At 36.1% G+C, this 19,531-nt stretch overlaps 1 protein-coding gene and 1 pseudogene across 1 annotated transcript; both read left to right on the forward strand.

Moving 5' to 3' along the window:
- Positions 1-995: 995 nt before the first annotated feature.
- LOC132270612 (secoisolariciresinol dehydrogenase-like) lies at positions 996-2,689 on the forward strand. The gene is made up of 2 exons (XM_059771782.1): positions 996-1,130; positions 1,699-2,689. Exons 1-2 carry the CDS (start codon positions 1,093-1,095, stop codon positions 2,468-2,470), a joined length of 810 nt encoding a protein of 269 aa, XP_059627765.1. The 5' UTR covers positions 996-1,092; the 3' UTR covers positions 2,471-2,689.
- A 5,516-nt stretch (positions 2,690-8,205) lies between these two features.
- LOC132269817 (secoisolariciresinol dehydrogenase-like) lies at positions 8,206-10,333 on the forward strand (annotated as a pseudogene).
- Positions 10,334-19,531: the final 9,198 nt, after the last annotated feature.

The raw sequence follows: 19,531 nt of genomic DNA on the forward strand, positions 1-19,531 counted from the left end.
CACAACTCCCACGCTTCAATGAAGTTTGTAGTGTTGCGGACCCCCTATTAATTGACAAAAAACGCCACTTCTATGATTTGATAGTTGCTCGCCCACCAGAGGTGTTTTACTCCTAAAACAAGCAATCATCAATCTTACAAATTATTAAAGAATCAATCTTACAAGTCGAGAGGAGAATTATATGTGTCGGAAACAAATACTTTCTAAATATGTGTTACTAATATTTTATATGTGTTTATAAATAAAAATTAATTTTATTATTTTAAACATTTTATCGATATTTTTAAATACATGTCAAAAATGATCATTAATTTTTATTACACATAGGTCAATAATTTATAAAAAAGTGAAAAATACCCTACTGAAATAATTATTTACCCTTGGACCAATTAATTTTTATTGCAAATAGGCCTATAATTTATAAAATTTTACAAAATGCCACTAAAATTAAAGATATTTTTTAAAAATATTTTTAATTTTTCCTTTCTTTTCATTCTTACTCCTCATCATCTTCTTCTTCTTCTTCTTCTTCTTCTTCTTTATATTCTCTTAAAAAAAAAAAAAAAAGTTACATTCCTTTATTTATTTATTTTTTCCTCTTCAAAGTTTGGTAATTAAATTTGTTGCTAACAGGACTCTTGAGGTGTATTTTATGTTTTTGTTTTTTTTAAATAATTATTTTTCAAATTATTAAATGCTATTATTCCACCATTATTACAGTTCTATTTTTTGACTTGTTGTCTTGCATCACTATTCGCTTAAAAAAAATATGATTTATTATCTTTAATAAGGACCCACGCAAAACAAATTCCTGACTCCGCCCCTATGTAGGTATATACATACATATCATTGACTCGTGCACGCATTAATTGCCAAGGGGTGTGCTCTTTGAATCAATCAACGGTAAAATTTTTGCGTGTAAAATATTGAGCACGTTTATATTTGGGACTACAGGTAGTTTCGATGCTTATAAATCTAGTTCATATTTCCTCAGATAAATCATATCATAGCTTGGTTATTGCCTAATATTTTCTTAGATTATAGCTTGGTGTGTGGCTTTGTTTTTCCACAACTTCTACAAAATTTTCAAGTATGGCTAGCCTCCCAATACTATCAACTGCCGCAAGAAGGTAAGGTCATCAGATCCTCTCATTTTTTATTTTTTTGAGAAGCAAATCTTCTTCACTTTTCTCCCAAATAATACTAATGCTATGTTTTGGATTATTGAATCGTGGACTTTGATTTGAAATTGAAACAAATTTAGTTTAAAATTTTAACAAATATTTCTCCAATTATAAATCTAAGTTGACGATTCAGTGGTCCAAAACATAGTATTAGTAGTATTTGGGAGAAAAGTGAAGAGAAAAAACACTTGAAAATTACTTTTATTCTAAGAATAGAGGCAGGAAGTACAACATTTAATACACTTATGAGCAAACAAATGACTCTTGGACAATGTATGAATTACAGATGCTGACTAACCAAAACATGTATCTATTTGTCTAGAAAATTTTATTAATTTATAATTAATTAAAATCAAGTTTAATTACCAGTACAATCTTTAATAGCTTATAGGTGCTAAATTGCTTTTGCCACTTTTGACTTGACTTCTTAAGAATTGCATGGCAAAAGGGCCCAAAGTTGTTTCATAGACCAACCATGTTGAATTCTTGCTTTGTCATGAATTTTGAAAACTAGATTGGAAGGTAAGGTGGCTCTGATCACAGGCGGGTCTGCCGGCATTGGATCCTACACAGCCAAGCTATTCTGCCAACACGGCGCCAAAGTCATGATTGCCGACATCCAAGATGATCTTGGCCATTCGATTTGCAAGGACTTAGGTCCAACTCATGCTTCCTTCGTCCACTGTGATGTCACAAATGAAATGGATGTCAAAAATGCAATTGACAAGTCTGTTGCCAAGCACGGCAAGCTTGACATAATGTTCAACAATGCAGGCATCGGAGGAATTAAAAGACCCAACATTTTTGACAACCATACAACTGATTTTGAGAAAGTTTTTCGTGTTAACGTAGTAGGTCCATTTTTGGGCACCAAGCACGCAGCTCGTGTGATGATACCGGCTCGTTGTGGAACAATAATCAACACGGCTAGTGTTTGCACTGTGATTGGAGGTGGTGTTTCACATGATTATGCATGTTCCAAGCATGCATTGCTCGGGCTCACCAGGAACACCGCGGTGGAACTAGGAAAGTTCGGAATTCGTGTTAATTGTGTGTCACCTTATTTAGTTCCAACTGCGATGGCCAGGGATTTTTATGAACTGAAAGATGAGGAATTCAATGATATATATTCAAACCTCAAAGGGGTGTCTCTCAAGTCAGAAGATGTGGCCAAAGCTGTTTTGTATTTGGCTAGTGATGAGTCTAAATACGTGAGCGGACACAATTTGGTCATTGATGGTGGTTTTTCGGTTGTAAATGAAGGTTTTTCAATGTTCAAGGAATGAAAAATGGTGCTCTGTTTTGAGTTGATCAATTTGACAATAAGTTGAGTTTATTTTAATAAGCTTATGTTCTTACAAGTGTGCTAGTGAATATATTCTTAAGTCTTGGTTGAATAGTCAAATATGTGCAAGAAATGTGGAGTCTCAAGATTTGGTAGACTCTGTAGTCAATTTTTTAAGTGTTTTCTAATGTGCCACGTCGTACTACTTTGAAGAAAGAAAGCCGCGTAACAATCTCTCTCTCTCTCTCTCTCTCTCTATATATATATATATTTTGAAGTGTATATTGTACATTGAATGTGTACATAACAGTGAGGTGTAAGGGTAGTCAACAATAATTGTTTGGTTGATGTGTCGGTGCATTAATAAATAGTGGGATGCATTTTGAAAAACGAGAGCTGCTATTTCACCTGACTAATAAACATCTCATGAAAATCGATTCCTACGCGACGTGTCTATGGCTCACTCCTTCTTTTTTATTTTCTTTTTCTTTTCTTTTTTTCTTTTTTTTGCCACCAGTTTATATTATTTTCCACCAATTCTGCTAGTCCTCTCTTTGGGGTCAGCGACGAGGACAGGGCAATCCATACACCCAAACAGTGAAACCCACGGACAAGGAAGGGAGGGAAAGCAATTGGTGCCGGAGAATCGCCGGAAATAGAAGAGATTGACGGAATCACTACATCAGCCATGGATCTGGAGCGAGCTCAGTCTCTGGTTAGAATCCGATAATATCACAGAGTTTTCAGAATTGACGAAATTGTTCAGAATTTCGTTCGTCGTAGAATGACGATTCGCCCATCACGTGAAAAAAGAGAGGAGAGGGTTTTGCAGAGGAGTGAGAGGGAAGGGCTGTGAGCAGAGGAGCAGAGAGAGTGTTGTAAGCAAATAGTCGGTTGCCAAGTGGAAGTCAGTTTTTTGTCGGTATTTATTTGTCGTTTGAAAAATTAGTAATAGTGTATCCTGATGTGGTGGACATATTAAAGACTGGCATGTCTGATTCATTAAGTATTTTTCTTGCATTGTGCTATATTAGAAACGATTTTTGCTTGTATTTAGGCCTCGGTAAAAACTTTGACAGAAAAGTCTAACTTCACTTTGATAGAAAAGTCTAACTTCACTTTGACAAATAAATTTAATTAATCAACGTATTCATAACATAATTTTTTTCTTCAATTGAATTAACTTTTCACTAATCTTACCATAAATTACAAGCACGTGGGACATATTTTCTTATATTATTACCTCTTTAAAATTTTTATTTACTTATTATTAGGTCCCATCAATAATAGAGATTTAATAGTGAACCCAAAAAAATATAATTCAACCAAAAAATTTTCCTTCCATTCTATATTAAAAATCAGGCTCCAAAAAAATTTTAAAAAAAATAAACTCAACAAAAAAATATTAGCCTGGCAAAAGGTAAGATACGCCAAATTGTATGGTCTATTCTCCCTACTGTAAATCACTAGTTTACAACAACTCATCAAGTCTGAAATGCCCAATGATGACGGTAGAAAATTTTAAAATATTTAAATAATAAATATAAAGCTTGTGAAAACTTGAGGGAGGATTTGTTGGGTTAAATTAATTGCAATAAAAGAGGTATGAAGATTTACCGTCCCTCCAATTACGAAATTTGAAAAAGAAAATTGGATCAAAGAGTAAATAAATAAAATTGGGTCAATTAAACAATATGAAATGGAGTAAAAGTGATAAAAGACGAAGTTTCATTATATTATTTTCATTAATTTAAGGATGGAAAAGAATATAGTCTTTTTTCAAGGAATGGTCAAATCAAAAATAGACAGCCATACAATCCATGGAAAGTAACATAAAGTCGAATCCGACAGAAAATATTTCATATCCATCAAATTGGATCTTGGATTGAACCAAATGATGTATTTGATACATTGTTGATAGAATATTAAGTTTTTTTTTTTTGTTTTTTCCTACAAAAATTATTTGGTAAATAAGTTTCCTAAAGAAAAGACAGAGAAATTATACAGAAAAAAGCCGCCAAAGCATAGCTTGGTGTTGAAGTGTTATTTAGCATTGTTCTATGATTTATGTTGCAAATTGATTACAACACAGAAAATTAAGGGTAAAAAAGTTCACAACTTTACAAGATTTTTGTGATTTAATAGTTTAAAAACAGAAGAAAGAGGATATTTTACTGAAATTTGTAACGGCATGATCTATTTCGTTGATCTTATCTATTATTTAGGATGTCAATTCTATAAAATAATTATCAGGAAAAAAAAAAATTTCTATAAAATAATTGTGCTTCCTTGGACTAAATTTAATTTCTAAGAAGAAATTTTTTGTCAACAGAGACAACAATGAGAGGGTGAGCATTTGCTTAAAAAAAATTTAAACTTGTAATGATGGAAGTCTCTGGTAACCCTTAGGGTTAGTTTGGTGTGGTAGAATTGAATGATTTTTTTTTTTTTTTTTTTTTTTTTTCATTCTTGTGTTTGGTATCTAATTTTAAATTTGGAATCGTCATTCCCTACCATTCTTGGAGAACGGTCATTCCATCAAAATTATTCCACCTTCTCACAAAAGGAATGACCATTTCATTCCTACTTTAAAAAAAATACAAACTAAAAAAAATATTAAAAAATAAAACCTAACAAATTACAAAACCCACGCCGGCATCATCGTCTCCTGTATCAAACCCACCGCCAGCATCATCATCTCCTCTATCGACATTGAAACATACAAGAACACACAACCCAACCCAACCCAACCCAACCCATTGTCTAACAAACATAATATTGATCTTGAACTTCAAAGTGATGGACCAAGTAGGGATGGCAACGGGGACGGGATTGAGCGGTTGTACCCTCCCCCCGCCCCCACAACCGTTTAAAAACCCCGCCCCTGTCCCCGCCCAAAACCGCAAAAAGGGGAGAATTTTTCACCCCATCCCCGTAACCGTTTAACATTTTTACTCCCGCGGGTACCTGCCCCGCCCCATTTAAGACCAAAATTTATTTATTATTAAAATAGATTTGCTTTTTTTTTTTTTTTGCCCATCATCTTCAACTCTTCACCATTGCAAATTTCATTTTAATCAAATTCATTTATTACTTTAATATTCTTATATTGGGTACTTAATATATAGTGGAAAATATATATACTAATAAAATAAGGATACTTAAGTAATTTGCCTATCTAAACGGGGCGGGGCGGGGTGGGGCGACCTCCCCCAGCCCCCACACCAAACCCCTACGGGTTTTTATTACATCAAACCATCCCCGCCCAAATAAGCAAAACGGTCCCCCAAAATCGCCAAAAACGGTGCGGGGTGGAGCGGGTAACTGCGAGAACAGGTCAAATTGCCATTCCTAGGACCAAGACACAACAAAAAATCAAAAGTAGATCTGAGTGAAGCAAACAGTGAACATGACCCAAAAGCATTGAAGTTTTTTCGTGATTGTCTCATTGATTTTGTGAAATAATTGCTGAAACCAACTTGGGAAGAGGGTCGTTTGGTCGTCGTTGTGGAGCTCTCTAGCCGCCGTCCTTGATCACCGCCGTTCGTCGCCGCCGATCAAATCGGATCCGTCCTCACCCTTATTCAATCGCTTCCTTCTCCCCATTACCTTTTCTCGCCCAATCTCCAACACCTCGCTTGCTCAGTTTCTTTCTTCTCTCTACTTTCTCTCTCTATCTCTTGCCCCGATTTCCCTCTTACAGACCTCTTGCACACCACTGGATTGGAAAAAAATTTGATGTTAATTTTTTATTATTAATGATAAAGGTAATTTGGAGGAAACAATATAAATGATGATAAAGGTAAAACAATATAAATTCATTCCATTTCAATTTTTTAGTCCAACCAAACAAATAAATGGATATCATTATTTTATTTTTACACATTCCATGTTTGCAACCAAACAAGAGAATGGCAATCATCATTCCCATTCCATTCTTATAGACAACTTTAATCTTACAAAAATTGACAACACTTCCGACTTAGTTTTCAATACTTTAATCTCATCAACAAGAAAACATGATAAATGGGGTATAAATAGATAAGTTGTCACCACACCTTATATCCAACCCATTTATAATCCATTTATACTCATTTCATTTTTTATCTAGATTTGATGTGGGACAAGATCCTCTTGTGAATGGTGAATGAAATGAGTATAAATAGAAAGGGTGTTCGCCGCAAGGTTAAACCCGATGAGGTATTGACCGTGAATTTCATGCTTCAGCTCTATAACCTCCTGCGAGTACAAAGCAAGGTTGAACCAGGTGTTTATGTGTATGTTGTAGGCGTCGCCAGGAAAGAGGGTGAGGGCCTCGTCGTCGTCGATTGTCCGCGGTAGGAAAGATTAGAGAAAGAGTAAAGCTGAATGTATACATGGCATATTAGACATTTCATGTCAGTTAAGGCCTTATTTGGCTCCTTGTTTATGAAATGGGGTGTCATTGTTTAAGTTCCCAAATTTAAGAGGGCAAGTGGATCACACTTTCTCTAAATTATATCTACCCGTCTTTTAGACAAACTAGAATGTCACTGCACCCCATACCTATGATGAAAAAAGGCGCTACTGAAAAAAGTGGGCTTTATCCTCTCCACGGACATTCCGCATAGCACCTCATATATGATGAAAAAAGGTGGTAGTTTTTCCACAATTTTGGTGAGTGCTTTATAATTAGTCATGCACATGATAAATAAGGCAATCCCACACTGAAATGAAAGTGGTAGTATAATTAATTGGGTAAATTACACCGACACCCCCCGAGGTTAGGTCATATTTCAGCTAGATGAAGATTTTGGTTTTATCTTTCACTTACACCCCAATCATGTGAATGGACCATTTTACCCTCAATTTTTTAATACAAAATATATATATATAATCTTAAATGACAAAAAAACCCTTATCCCTACCCCCATACAACCACCACCATCTCCGGCTCCATTAGATGCACCAATTCGTGTACAACTCCTTCAAGTTTAAGAAATTGGTAAAGTAGTTTTGGAACCTTGTTGGAGCATTTATGTCCCAACATTGAATAGAGTTAAGATCTTCAGAATCTTTCAACAATCTATCCTAAACTGTTTCCGAGAAGCAATGACAATTGCTTTGGGGCAGCCTACATCCACCACTAGTCCACCACTTATCCCAAACCACTGCCACCATCTCCATCCCGACATCCACCACCACATATCCAAACCACTGCCACCATCCCCACCTCCATCCTTACAACCACCACTATTAACCCATCACCCAAAATCTACCGAGTGAAAAAACCATCCTCATCACGAATTGATCTGCGGCAAAACCCACCCCCAAAACCCATCCTTATCGACCTGCAACTTTCCTTTCTGTCCGCACCTTCCACCATCCGCGAAGGTGTTAAAGAAATTCCAGAAGGAAGTGGTTGATGGTGCAGTCGATGAAGACGCCGTCGCCGAGCTTACTGACCTAGACAGCAGTCAACGACTTATAGTGGTCAGCGTAACTGAGAGTGTTGTCGAAGGTTAAGAACTGTTTGAATAAATTGGGTACGTCTAGAGGGGCTAAATGTCATCGATGAAGAGGTGTTTGGCTCTGGCCTGAATAAATTCGACGCCGGTGTCATTGCAGGGGATTTGAACATGGCCGTCGGGATAGGTGAAGAGTCTTCCGGCGAGGTCGGGGAAGTGAATCGGCGACCACAGATTCACAACGTTAGCGAAAATCCCAACTTCTTCGCCAGCGAAAGAAGCCGAAAAGATGGCTGAAACGGCAGTGGATGACGGCCTAATAGCAAAGAATCCGATGAAAACGCGGCCGATGGATGAACGACAGCTTAGGATGAACTGCGGCAGTGAGCTTCGGAGCGATGGCGCAACCGTGGACGGGCGGCGGTGCACGGCAGGATGGAACGGCAAGGATGAAGATGGGTTATGGAGATAACTCAGCCAAAATAATTGATACTAACTAATGAATATTCCTTTTGAGTGCAACAATTTTAACCAACAAAAGAAAGAAAATGTCATCAGGCAGTATAGGCATCGTCCTACACACATATCTGAGGTCAAAATGAAAGTTCATGACAGAGAGGCGGTGGTGATTGTGAGGGTACTTTGGTCACAAAAAAAGTCAATGTGAGGTTAAAGGGTAGTACAATCATCTAACACCTCAAAAGTAGTCTGATTCAATCAAAAATTGATGTTTGGGGTGTAAGTGAAATGCTAAATAACTCATTTAAATATAAGCGAAATCTAAAACCAAAATATTAATCTAGGTGTAATATGACCAAACCACAGGGGGTGTGAGGGTAATTTACCCTAATTTATTTATAGGTAAATTTTGTGTGTGTAAAATATTGAGCATGTTTATATTTGGGACTACAGTTAGATTTGACGCTTATAAATCTGGTTAATATTTTGCTTATATAAATCATATCATGGCCAGTGATATTGCCTAATATTACAAGTAATAGCTTGGTGTGTGGCTTTGCTTTTCACACAACTTTTACAAAATTTTCAACTATAGCGACTCTCCCAATTCTATCAACTGCCGCAAGAAGGTATGGTTATCAGATACTCTCATTTTTATCCTTGATTTTATTTTCTTGATAAGCAGATCTTCTTGACCTTTTCTCCCAAATGACACTACTATGTTTTGGATTACTGAACCATCTTTAATTTGAAATTGAAATAAATTTAGTTCAAAATTTTAACTAATTTTTCTCCAATTATAAATCTAAGTCGACGATTCACTGATCTAAAACATAGCATTAGTTCTATTTAGGAGGAAAGTGAAGAGGAGAAACACTTGAAAAATACTTTTATTCCAAGAGTAGCGGCAGGTACAACATTTAATATACTTGTGAGTAAACAAATGACTCTTGGACTATGTATGAATTACAGATGCTTGGACTGACCAAAACATGTATCCCTTTGTCTAGAAAATATTATTAATTTATAATTAATTAAAATCAAGTTTAATTACCAGCACAATCTTTAATAACTTAATAGTTTTAGCTTATAGGTGCTAAATTTCTTTTGCCACGTTTGACTTGACTTCTTAAGAAAAGGGCCCAAAGTTGTTTCATAGACCAGCCATGTTGAATTCTTGCTTTGTCATGAATTTTGAAAACTAGATTAGAAGGTAAGGTGGCTCTGATCACAGGCGGGTCCGCCAGCACTAGATCCTACACAGCTAAGCTATTCTGCCAACACGGCGCTAAAGTCATGATCGCCGACATCCAAGATGATTTTGGCCATTCAATTTGCAGGGACTTAGGTCCAACTCATGCTTCGTTCATCCACTGTGATGTCACAAATGAAACGAATGTTAAAAATGTCATTGACAAGTCTGTTGCCAAGCACGGCAAGCTTGACATAATGTTCAACAATGCAAGCATCTTAGGAATAAAAAAGTTCTTTATGTTAACGTAATAGGTGCATTTTTGGGAACCAAACACACAGCTCGTGTGATGATACCGGCCCATCATGGAACCATAATTAACACAGCTAGTGTTCGTTCTGTGATTGGAGGGGTTGCTTCACATGATTATAAATGTTCCAAGCATGCAGTGCTCGGGCTCACTAGGAACACCGCAGTGGAGCTAGGAAAGTTCGGAATTCGTGTTAATTTTGTGTCACCTTATGTTGTTCCAACTGTGTCGGCAAGGGAGTTTTTTGACCTGAAAGATACGGAATTCAATGATATATATTCAAACCTCAAAGGGGTGTCTCTCAAGTCAGAAGATGTAGCCAAAGCTGTTCTGTATTTGGCTAGTGATGAGTCTAAGTATGTGAGTGGCCACAACTTGGTCATTGATGGTGGTTTTACTGTTGTAAATGAAGCTTTTTAAATGTTCCCCCCCCCCCCCCCCGGCCGCGAAAATTAAAGCAATTTTCATTAAAGGAAATATGTACAATAGGCCATTCGCCCAAAGAAGCAATTACAGCTTAAAACAAGCCCATGAGGGCTGCCCAACAATGAAAACATTGAAATCAAAAAATAGTAACTGCCATTAACGGCAATTGCCATTAACAAGATGAACAATACTTGAGAATAGCTCTTGATGAATCGCAATCGCGGAGGCACCCCAATTTTAGAATTGCAGAGATGGTTGAACAGATCTTGGCACAGACAACTCTCTGAGAGGCCTTCTTCTCTCTAAAAATCCTGGCGTTTTTCTCCTCCTAGGTATGATACACTAAAGCTGAAAGCCCCAATTTTCTGTGTAGATTAATTGAGTTTTTGACTTTCCATTGGATACTTGCCCACTAAACAAGAGCATCCTAACTCTTTAAGGCTGTAGAAATGTTGAACTTGTATTTGATAAAAAGCCACAGTGGAGAGAAAAAAGAGCAATTTAAGAAAATGTGATCATGAGATTCCATTGACATGCTGTATAGTGGGCAGATATTGATGTGCTTAGACATTGATTTACTATCAAGAGTTGGTAACTTGGATTGGACCACTAGCCAAAAAATGAACTTTATTCTAGTTATGGAAGGAGAGTTCCAAACTAGATTATGCCATGGGGCATTGGAAGGTTCCCCACCAAATAGGAGACAGTATGATTGAATGAGTATAATCTAGTAGGAGAGGCTACCCACTTCTTTGAGTCCCTAGAAGAAGAAGCTGGTAGGTTAGCCAATTCAAGGATCGTATTAGTGAGGGATATGGGAAAGAAGCAGTTGTAGTTATGAATGAAATTGTTAAGTGTTACTCCTTCATGAATTCCCCCCTGTGTTAGTAAGGAAATTAGAAACCTTAAACAAAGAGGACCCCCTGGGGCCCAATTATCCTACCATAATGTTGTATCTGCCCCATTGCCAATAGAATGTTTGATGAGTGATCTAGCAGTATGTCTCTATTAGAGCATTTTCCTCCAACTTCAAGAACAGGGTTGGGGGTAATTAAAAGTCCATAGGTTCTAGGATTTAAGGAGGTGTGAGTGGCACCATTTTACCCGCAGCCTGTTTGAATTGTCAGTTTGGAGGTCCCAAATGAACCTTAGGATTCCAGCCCTATTAGCAGCTTCCAAATTAGGGATCCCTAGACCCCCTACAAGTTTAGGTATACATACCTTGCCCCAAGCAACCTTTGATCCTGTGGCCTTCAACTCTGGTCCAGACCAAAGAAACCTTCTGAAAATTTTGTTTAGTTCATCAATAACCCATTTAGGAAGGATGAAGATGTTGCACCGGTAATTTTGAATGGAGACAAGGACTGATGAGCACTGAAAAGTGCGCATTTAAACCCCTTAAGCTTAGGTATTCTAAGACCTTTATCTATCTTATTTTCTTAGCTTAGACTAATTTTGTGTTATTGCCCTTTTCAGACACTTATCCGAAAAATAAGTTAATTAAGCCAAATAAGAGCTTAAAAAAAGCAATCTTAAGCTGAATGGAAGAAAGGAGCAAAGTGGAAGCAAAGTGTGGAAAAACAACAAGTTCGATCGATCTCAACAATTCTTCTATCAATCTGCAGGTGATCGATTTAGACATTTCAAGATGGATCCAAGCCTTTGTCCTTATTTAAAAGATTCCACCACCTTCGATCGATCCAACTTTCCTCAGATCAATCGAAATTGTTTGATCTTATCCTCACCTACGACCCCACCTACTACTCTTGTCTTTTTCCCAAAATATCCCAAAATATCTCAGAGATTTGTCTATACTCAAAAGGCACCGCCAAGGATGATCGATCTCTGCAGTAGTCGATCGATCTCACCAATGTTCAATCGATCTCAACACAGTTCGATCGATCGAACCTCCCCAAGTCTGAAATAAAACAAAGTCCAGCTCATTAAAAGTTGGCTTGTGGTGCAATCATTGTAAGGGCCCTAGTGTACGAGTCTAGACCATTGGGTGTGACACTTGAGCTACCTATATATGGATTTTGAGCCATTTTAACATTCAACATTCATCATAACTTACACATCTCATATCTTGGAGAGGAGGCTAGAGACTAGAGAGCTTTTACACATCTTTGGGAGTTCTTCTATCCTTCTAGGGTTTCCATCAAGAAGGAAGTTATTCCTACCATGGAGATAGCCCTTAAGGGTTGGATGACTACTTCAATGAGTGGCTAGACATCTACTTGGGGCTAGAGTAGCCCCTAAGTTTGCTTCCTAGACCTAGTGCTTTGTATATTTTTGGGAATTTGCTTGTAATAAATGTTTTGATCTTAGATTTATATATATATCTTATGGTTTCTACTTGATGTGTATGGATTAATGCTTTCAATTGATTGTTTATTTCTAACCACATGTCTATGTATGCTAGAATGAGTGATTCACGTGCTTTTATCTAGATTTAATGGAATTTATGTGATGCGACCCGAGCGCGTGCACAAAATAATGCATAACACTTTGGTTTTGGAAATGGTATCAAACAGGCATCATAGTTTACATTTATAAACCGCTAGACACTTATACTATGTAGTATGAAGTGAGAAGGGATCGTCCCAAGAGATTGAACACGTGTTGGAATTTAACTTGACTTTAATGCTAATTAGATTAAAATGGTAAGAGAGAGAGAGAAAGATAGAGAGTTTGAGAGAAAAAGAGTTTGGTGAAGTGATTAAGTTAGATTTCAATTAAAAACATAGAAATGGAAATAACAATGCAAATAAATTTAACTAAAGTAAACTAAGAATTAAAGAGATAGGAAGAGAGTCTTAGGGTTAGGATTCACCACTAAGCCCATGCAATTAACCAGTTGCTTTCAATTAATGGGGAAATCATTGGTGTAATCATAGATGTGGTTACATTATCATCACAAATCACAATTGTAAGCATAGATTATCAACATCAAGAACGAATTGTCTACCTAATAACAACTAAACTAAAGTGTAGAACCCATTCAAAACTACGTCATAACCCACCATACACATTCACAAATGTATCCGATAAGAGCACACATCAGTCAAGAAGATAATACTAATTGTAATTAGAATATGGATTAACATAATCAAGCACAAATTGCCTACTTTACTACAATTAACTAATGACAAGTAAGCTAATTTGTAGAACAACCCATCAAGATTAAGCATTTATCCATCAAATTAATTAATAATTGTATCAAATAAGTATCATGTTTTGGCCATCACTAAACATAGCTACAAGGAGTATCTAGTGTAGAATATAATTCTAAAGTAATCACACATAGACATGCAATTTACATGTAGAATTAATGGAAGAATTAAGTTTAAATCATCTAATGAAGAATAAAATCCCAAATTAATCATACATAGACATACAACTGGAGATTTTAATGAAAGAATTCATCAATACAATCCTTAATTTGTCAAATCAAGCATGTATATATAAAGAAATCACAATGCCATACAATTAATTACATTTTAATTCCCCAAGAAAAGAAATTACAAAAGTTTAGGTTACATGAACTTAGGGCTCATCCAAGCCCTAAGTGAAGAACTAGCTCATAGAGGAGATGATCATGGTGTCAACAAGCTCCATCTCTATCTTTTGGCTCCTTCTTCTTCTTCCTTCAATTGCAGACAGAGAGCCTGTAAAATTTCTTGAAACCCTAACTTTTTCTTTCTTTTGCTTTTTCAAGAGAGAACGATATATCTTACAGAAAAACTAAAAACTAAATAAAAAATAATAATAAAACTCATTTACAATGGGTCTTTGTTTTTCCTTTAATACCCACATTAGTGGAGGCCCATAGTTCACCAAATAAGCCCCAACAAGAAAATCCCGTAGCCAAGTAGAAGCTAAATCCCGCAATGCTGCAAGGGGCTGAGGATCGATCCCCAGGGGGTATTTTTTTTGCACCTTTTTGCCAATAGTGGGGGATCGATCCCCCAGTGCTAGAAATCTCTTTTAAGCCCTGTTTAACTCCATTTTGGCCCTGGGCTAATCGGTTTGCTTCTTGATTGTTGGGAACATCATTAAAGGCCCAAAAAGGTAGAATTGACCGCTTTTGAAGGATAAGCACACTATATGAACAATGGGCTGCGGCCTCTTTTTGTTATTTTCTAAACTTTTTCTGATTGTCTTTGCTTGACTCCAAAAAGGTTTTAATGAACTGAAATTAGTCCATTTGAACCTTATTGACCTGAAAATGACAAAAACATAAATTAGAACTAAAATATGCAAGTAAGATAGATGTAAGGACTTAAATACCCTAACTTAGGTGCAGAAATGTGCAACATTTAAGCACTTATCACACTCCCAAACTTAGATATTGTTAGTCCCTAGGAATAAACTACGCTATGAAATGAAATAAACATTGATACAACTACAAACTAATAAAGCAATAAATAGATAACACCGTTTTCGTAGGGATCACGATTGCATTTAGCATATGCAACAAGCCTTTTAAACCCCTAGGTTACCCCTAGTGGACGAGTGAAGTCTCGTGAAGGTTTCCAGAAGTGATACCCACAAACATCAATAGCTCTTTCTTACTTGAGAAGCAACGACACATATCAAACAAGTGTTGAAAGTAGACTACTTCAAGTATGCAAATTTCTATCATTTCTAAACTATTCTCAACATTTCAACATTATGTAAGCAAAAATGATCCTCCACACATCAAGTAAGTTAATCATGCAAATTGAATCAATTCTATCATCATTTTTTAGTGAACCAGCATCAAAATGTGTTGCTATCCTAGTAAATCAAAGTAATGGCGTACCCTTACCCTCAAACTAGCATACAGATATAGTACCAGATATCAAGACATTGAAAGAACCTTATTATTCAATCAAATATTCTTTTTTTTTTTTTTTTTTATTGATTTCATTTTTTTATTTATTTAATTTTTTTTTTTTTTACGTATGACCATGTGTAATGTTCAAGTTCCTTAAGCTCTCTAATCACCCCATGTAACAAGCGTTGAGTCAACGACTCCCAAACCAGATGGTCTTAGGGCGTTAAATGTAAAGACACTCCTAAGGGCGTAATGACTCGGAATGGCTAGGCTACGAACTCAAACTAATCATACATCTTACATTATTTCCTTGTCTTCCTTTTTAATCAGTTGACATGTTGAAATAATGCAGTTTTTTTTTTTTCCTCACCTTTGGTGAGTGTTTTTATTTCTTTTCTTTGCAAGGTCATTTTATCAAGAATGAAAACTTTCAAAACATACTAGCTCAATTGGGATAAACCAAAACAATAATCAACTAAGCATGAACCCCACAAATTGAATGCTAATGTGCGCAAGTGCAAGTGTAGAATTCTATAATCAACTCTCAAAACATTTTCAACCAACAAGATGATGTGTACCACAAGAGCAAACATGATATCAAAAATTAAAAATTTACCCCTAAATGGCATCCTAGAGCATATAAGAAATATTAGACTCTAACAACTTGTTTTTCAAAGGCACTATGCTTCAAAAATTCGAAATCATTGCCAAATACATCTCAAATCTCATCATGCATTTAAAACTCAACTTAAAATAGAATGAATCATGATGACCTTACCCCCAAACTTAAACTGTACATTGTCTTTAATGTGCAATGAGAATAATGAAAAATGATAGAAAGAGTATACCGTGATGGCAAAGACTATGAAGTCCGGCAATGATCCAGTAAGAAAGATGTCTCCCCCAAGCTTGGATGCAAAAACCTATTTGTATAACTATACTAGCAAACTCACATCAAATATCACATGGGATAAATAATGCATACAGTTCAAAACAATATATAACACGATGCAAAGAGATATGAGATGAAACCCTTTATAAAAGATTAAAACATGCATATCCAAGCATACGGGCATACCGGTAACACATACATCCATCAAGAAGATAATACTAATTGTAATTAGAAGTATGGATTAACATAATCAAGCACAAATTGCCTACTTTACTACAATTAACTAATGACAAGTAAGCTAATTTGTAGAACAACCCATCAAAATTAAGCCTTTATCCATCAAATTAATTGACAATTGTATCAAATAAGTATCATGCTTTAGTCATCACTAAACACAGCTACAAGGAGTATCTAGTGTAGAATATAATTCTAAAGTAATCACACATAGACATGCAATTTACATATAGAATTAATGGAAGAATTAAGTTTAAATCATCTAATGAAGAATAAAATTCTTAATTAATCATACATAGACATATAATCAACTGGAGATTTTAATGAAATAATTCATCAATACAATCCTTAATTTGTCAAATCAAGTATGTATATATAAAGAAATCACAAGGCCATACAATTAATTACAACATTTTAATTCCCAAAGAAAAGAAATTACAAAAGTTTAGGTTACATGAACTTAGGGCTCATCCAAGCCCTAAGTGAAGAACTAGCTCATGGAGGAGACGATCATGGTGTCAATAAGCTCTATCTCCATATTTTGGCTCCTTCTTCTTCTTCCTTCAATTATAGACAGAGAGCCTGTTAAATTTCTTGATACCCTAACTTTTTCTTTCTTTTGCTTTTTCAAGAGAGAACGATATATCTTACAGAAAAAATAAAAACTAAATAAAAAATAAAAAATAAAAACTCCTTTACAATGGATCGGACCACGGACGAAGCGGGATCGGACCACAGGTTTTTTTTTCCATTCTGCCCAGATTTCATCAAACATCCGATCCCGCTTCGTCCGTGGTCCGATCGAGCTGAAATTTGGAAGATAGGTTCATGACTCAGTATCGCACAATCTGAACGGTGAAGATCAGATTTTGAGTTTGGGAATAGTGTTTTGTACCCATGAACAGTAACCGGGTTTTGGAACTCGCCGGGATTTTTTAAGAAGACGACGTTGAAACTTTGAACAAAAGTTTCTGAGGCAAGATTCTATCCTTACTCTTTCCCTTAGGCTTCATACTCTTTGTACTCTTAAATGATTCCAGGATTAATGAAGATTAAACCAAACTAAAATGATATCTGTTTTGCTATGAAATTGGTAGTTACAGTAGTGTTGTATGCTTGTTCAACCTAGACTAAGCATGTTTGTGGATGCATTGTGGTTCCGTGGTTCACGTTTTTCCTTACCACTGCTAGTATAAATTATTGAAAGGATGGGTCTAGATGATAGCTATCTTAACTTCTGTAATAGTAACTGTTGCAACTTAAATACTAGGAGGATTTGAGTTTAACACTAGATCGGTTTTGTGGAACACTATAATTTGAGCATGTCTACATACATACTGTGAATATTGTTTTGATGCTTACATTATCACAATTAGTATCAACTGTGGAGGTTAGGATTTTGTGATACATACCCTACATATCTGTATGTCATTTGTAAGGTGTTAAATGAAAGTTTTAATTAATTCTGTCTTTATATCAGACTAAAGGGAACAACTTAAATTGGGCATGTATATGTTGTTGTTGTGACCTTGTTTATCAATACTTATTTTATCACTGCTAACATTAAATGTTGGATGTTGGAATTTAGTTGATATATACTTGATTTATTGGTATTATTGACTACTAGAAGATTAGAAAGTAGGCACCGGTATGGGACGGTGGCATACTAAGGATGGGTTTGGTTTTTAAAACAATACCATTACCCACCTACTTGGAATAAGGATGGGATTAACTAAAAGTTAAGTCCCGTGGATTTGTATTGTCATGGCAACTACTTGTTGAGCGGCAATACCAGGGATTTTGGATAGATTTTATATATGTACTGTTATGGTGCCTCGGTATGAGCTTGAGCCTCAGGACCGATGGCTAGGGAGCGTATATGCATCAGGATATGTAGCTGGCTACGATGATTGGAGGTGTACCCTGTTTAGGTATAGGTACATATGCCCACTTTGTGTGCGTTTTAGCATGTTACCTCTATTCAGGTTGAGACCGGCCTGTAGTCCAGTGAGAGTCCTTTAGTATGACTATATATATATTTACGGACTATTAGCTATTGTTGAATTGTTTAGGATGTACATACGTATCGGGCCTCTGTTTGGATTGTAGTAGTATAGAACTTGCGCGTGGGCCTGACCCACTTCTATTTTTCAGGTACATGACAGTTCCAGGCTTAGACGTGTTCGTGCTGAGCAGAGGTCTCTATTCACTATTTCGACGATGTAGGGCTCTCTCTATAGTTTTATTTCTGGACGTTTATTACTTTTGTTCTATCTTCCGTTTGGATGTTTAATAAGGGTCCACTAGAGATGGATTCCCAAGTTGTAAACTGATGGAGTTTTGGAGTTTGGGTTTGATGGATTTTAATAATTATAATATTTTGCAGATTCTATTTTTAGTTCCTTCCAGCTTTAATTTCATTTCTTAATTTATTTTGTATTCCGTGTTCATTATAAAATATTAATTGTTTGATATTCCCTCGGGTTTGGGCCTGGGTCTGATCAACCCGTGTCTCGGATCCGAGGGGTATCACAGATCCCTCAGTGCTAGAAATCTCTTTTAAGCCCTGTTTAACTCCATTTTGACCCTGGGCTAATCGGTTTGCTTCTTGATTGTTGGGAACATCATCAAAGGCCCGAAAAAAGGTAGAATTGACCGCTTTTGAAGGATAAGCACACTATATGAACAATGGGCTGCGGCCGCTTTTTGCTATTTTCTGAACTTTTTTTGATTGTCTTTGTTTGACCCCAAAAAGGCTTTAATGAACCGAAATTAGTCCATTTGAACATTATTGACCTGAAAATGACAAAAACATTTAGGTGCTGAAATGTGCAACATTTAAGCACTTATCACACCCCCAAACTTAGATATTGTTAGTCCCTAGCAATAAACTACGTTATGAAATGAAATAAACATCTATATCACTACAAACTAATAAAGCAATAAATAGATAACACCGTTTTCGTAGGGATCACGGTTGCATTTAGCATATGCAACAAGCCTTTTAAACCCCTAGGTTACCCCTAGTGGACGAGTGAAGTCTTGTGAAGGTTTCCAGAAGTGATACCTACAAACATCAACAGCTCTTTCTTACTTGAGAAGTAACGACACATATCAAACAAGTGTTAAAAGTAAACTACTTCAAGTATGCAAATTTCTGTCATTTCTAAGTTATTCTCAACATTTCAACATTATGTAAGCAAAAATAGTCCTCCACACATCAAGTAAGTTAATCATGCAAATTGAATCAATTCTATCATCCTTTTTGAGTGAACCGGCATCA

Source organism: Cornus florida, unplaced genomic scaffold (genome assembly GCF_030987335.1).
Source record: "Cornus florida cultivar Cherokee Brave unplaced genomic scaffold, ASM3098733v1 CherokeeBrave_3.0.0_Hap2_Chr08, whole genome shotgun sequence".
NCBI lineage: Eukaryota > Viridiplantae > Streptophyta > Magnoliopsida > Cornales > Cornaceae > Cornus > Cornus florida.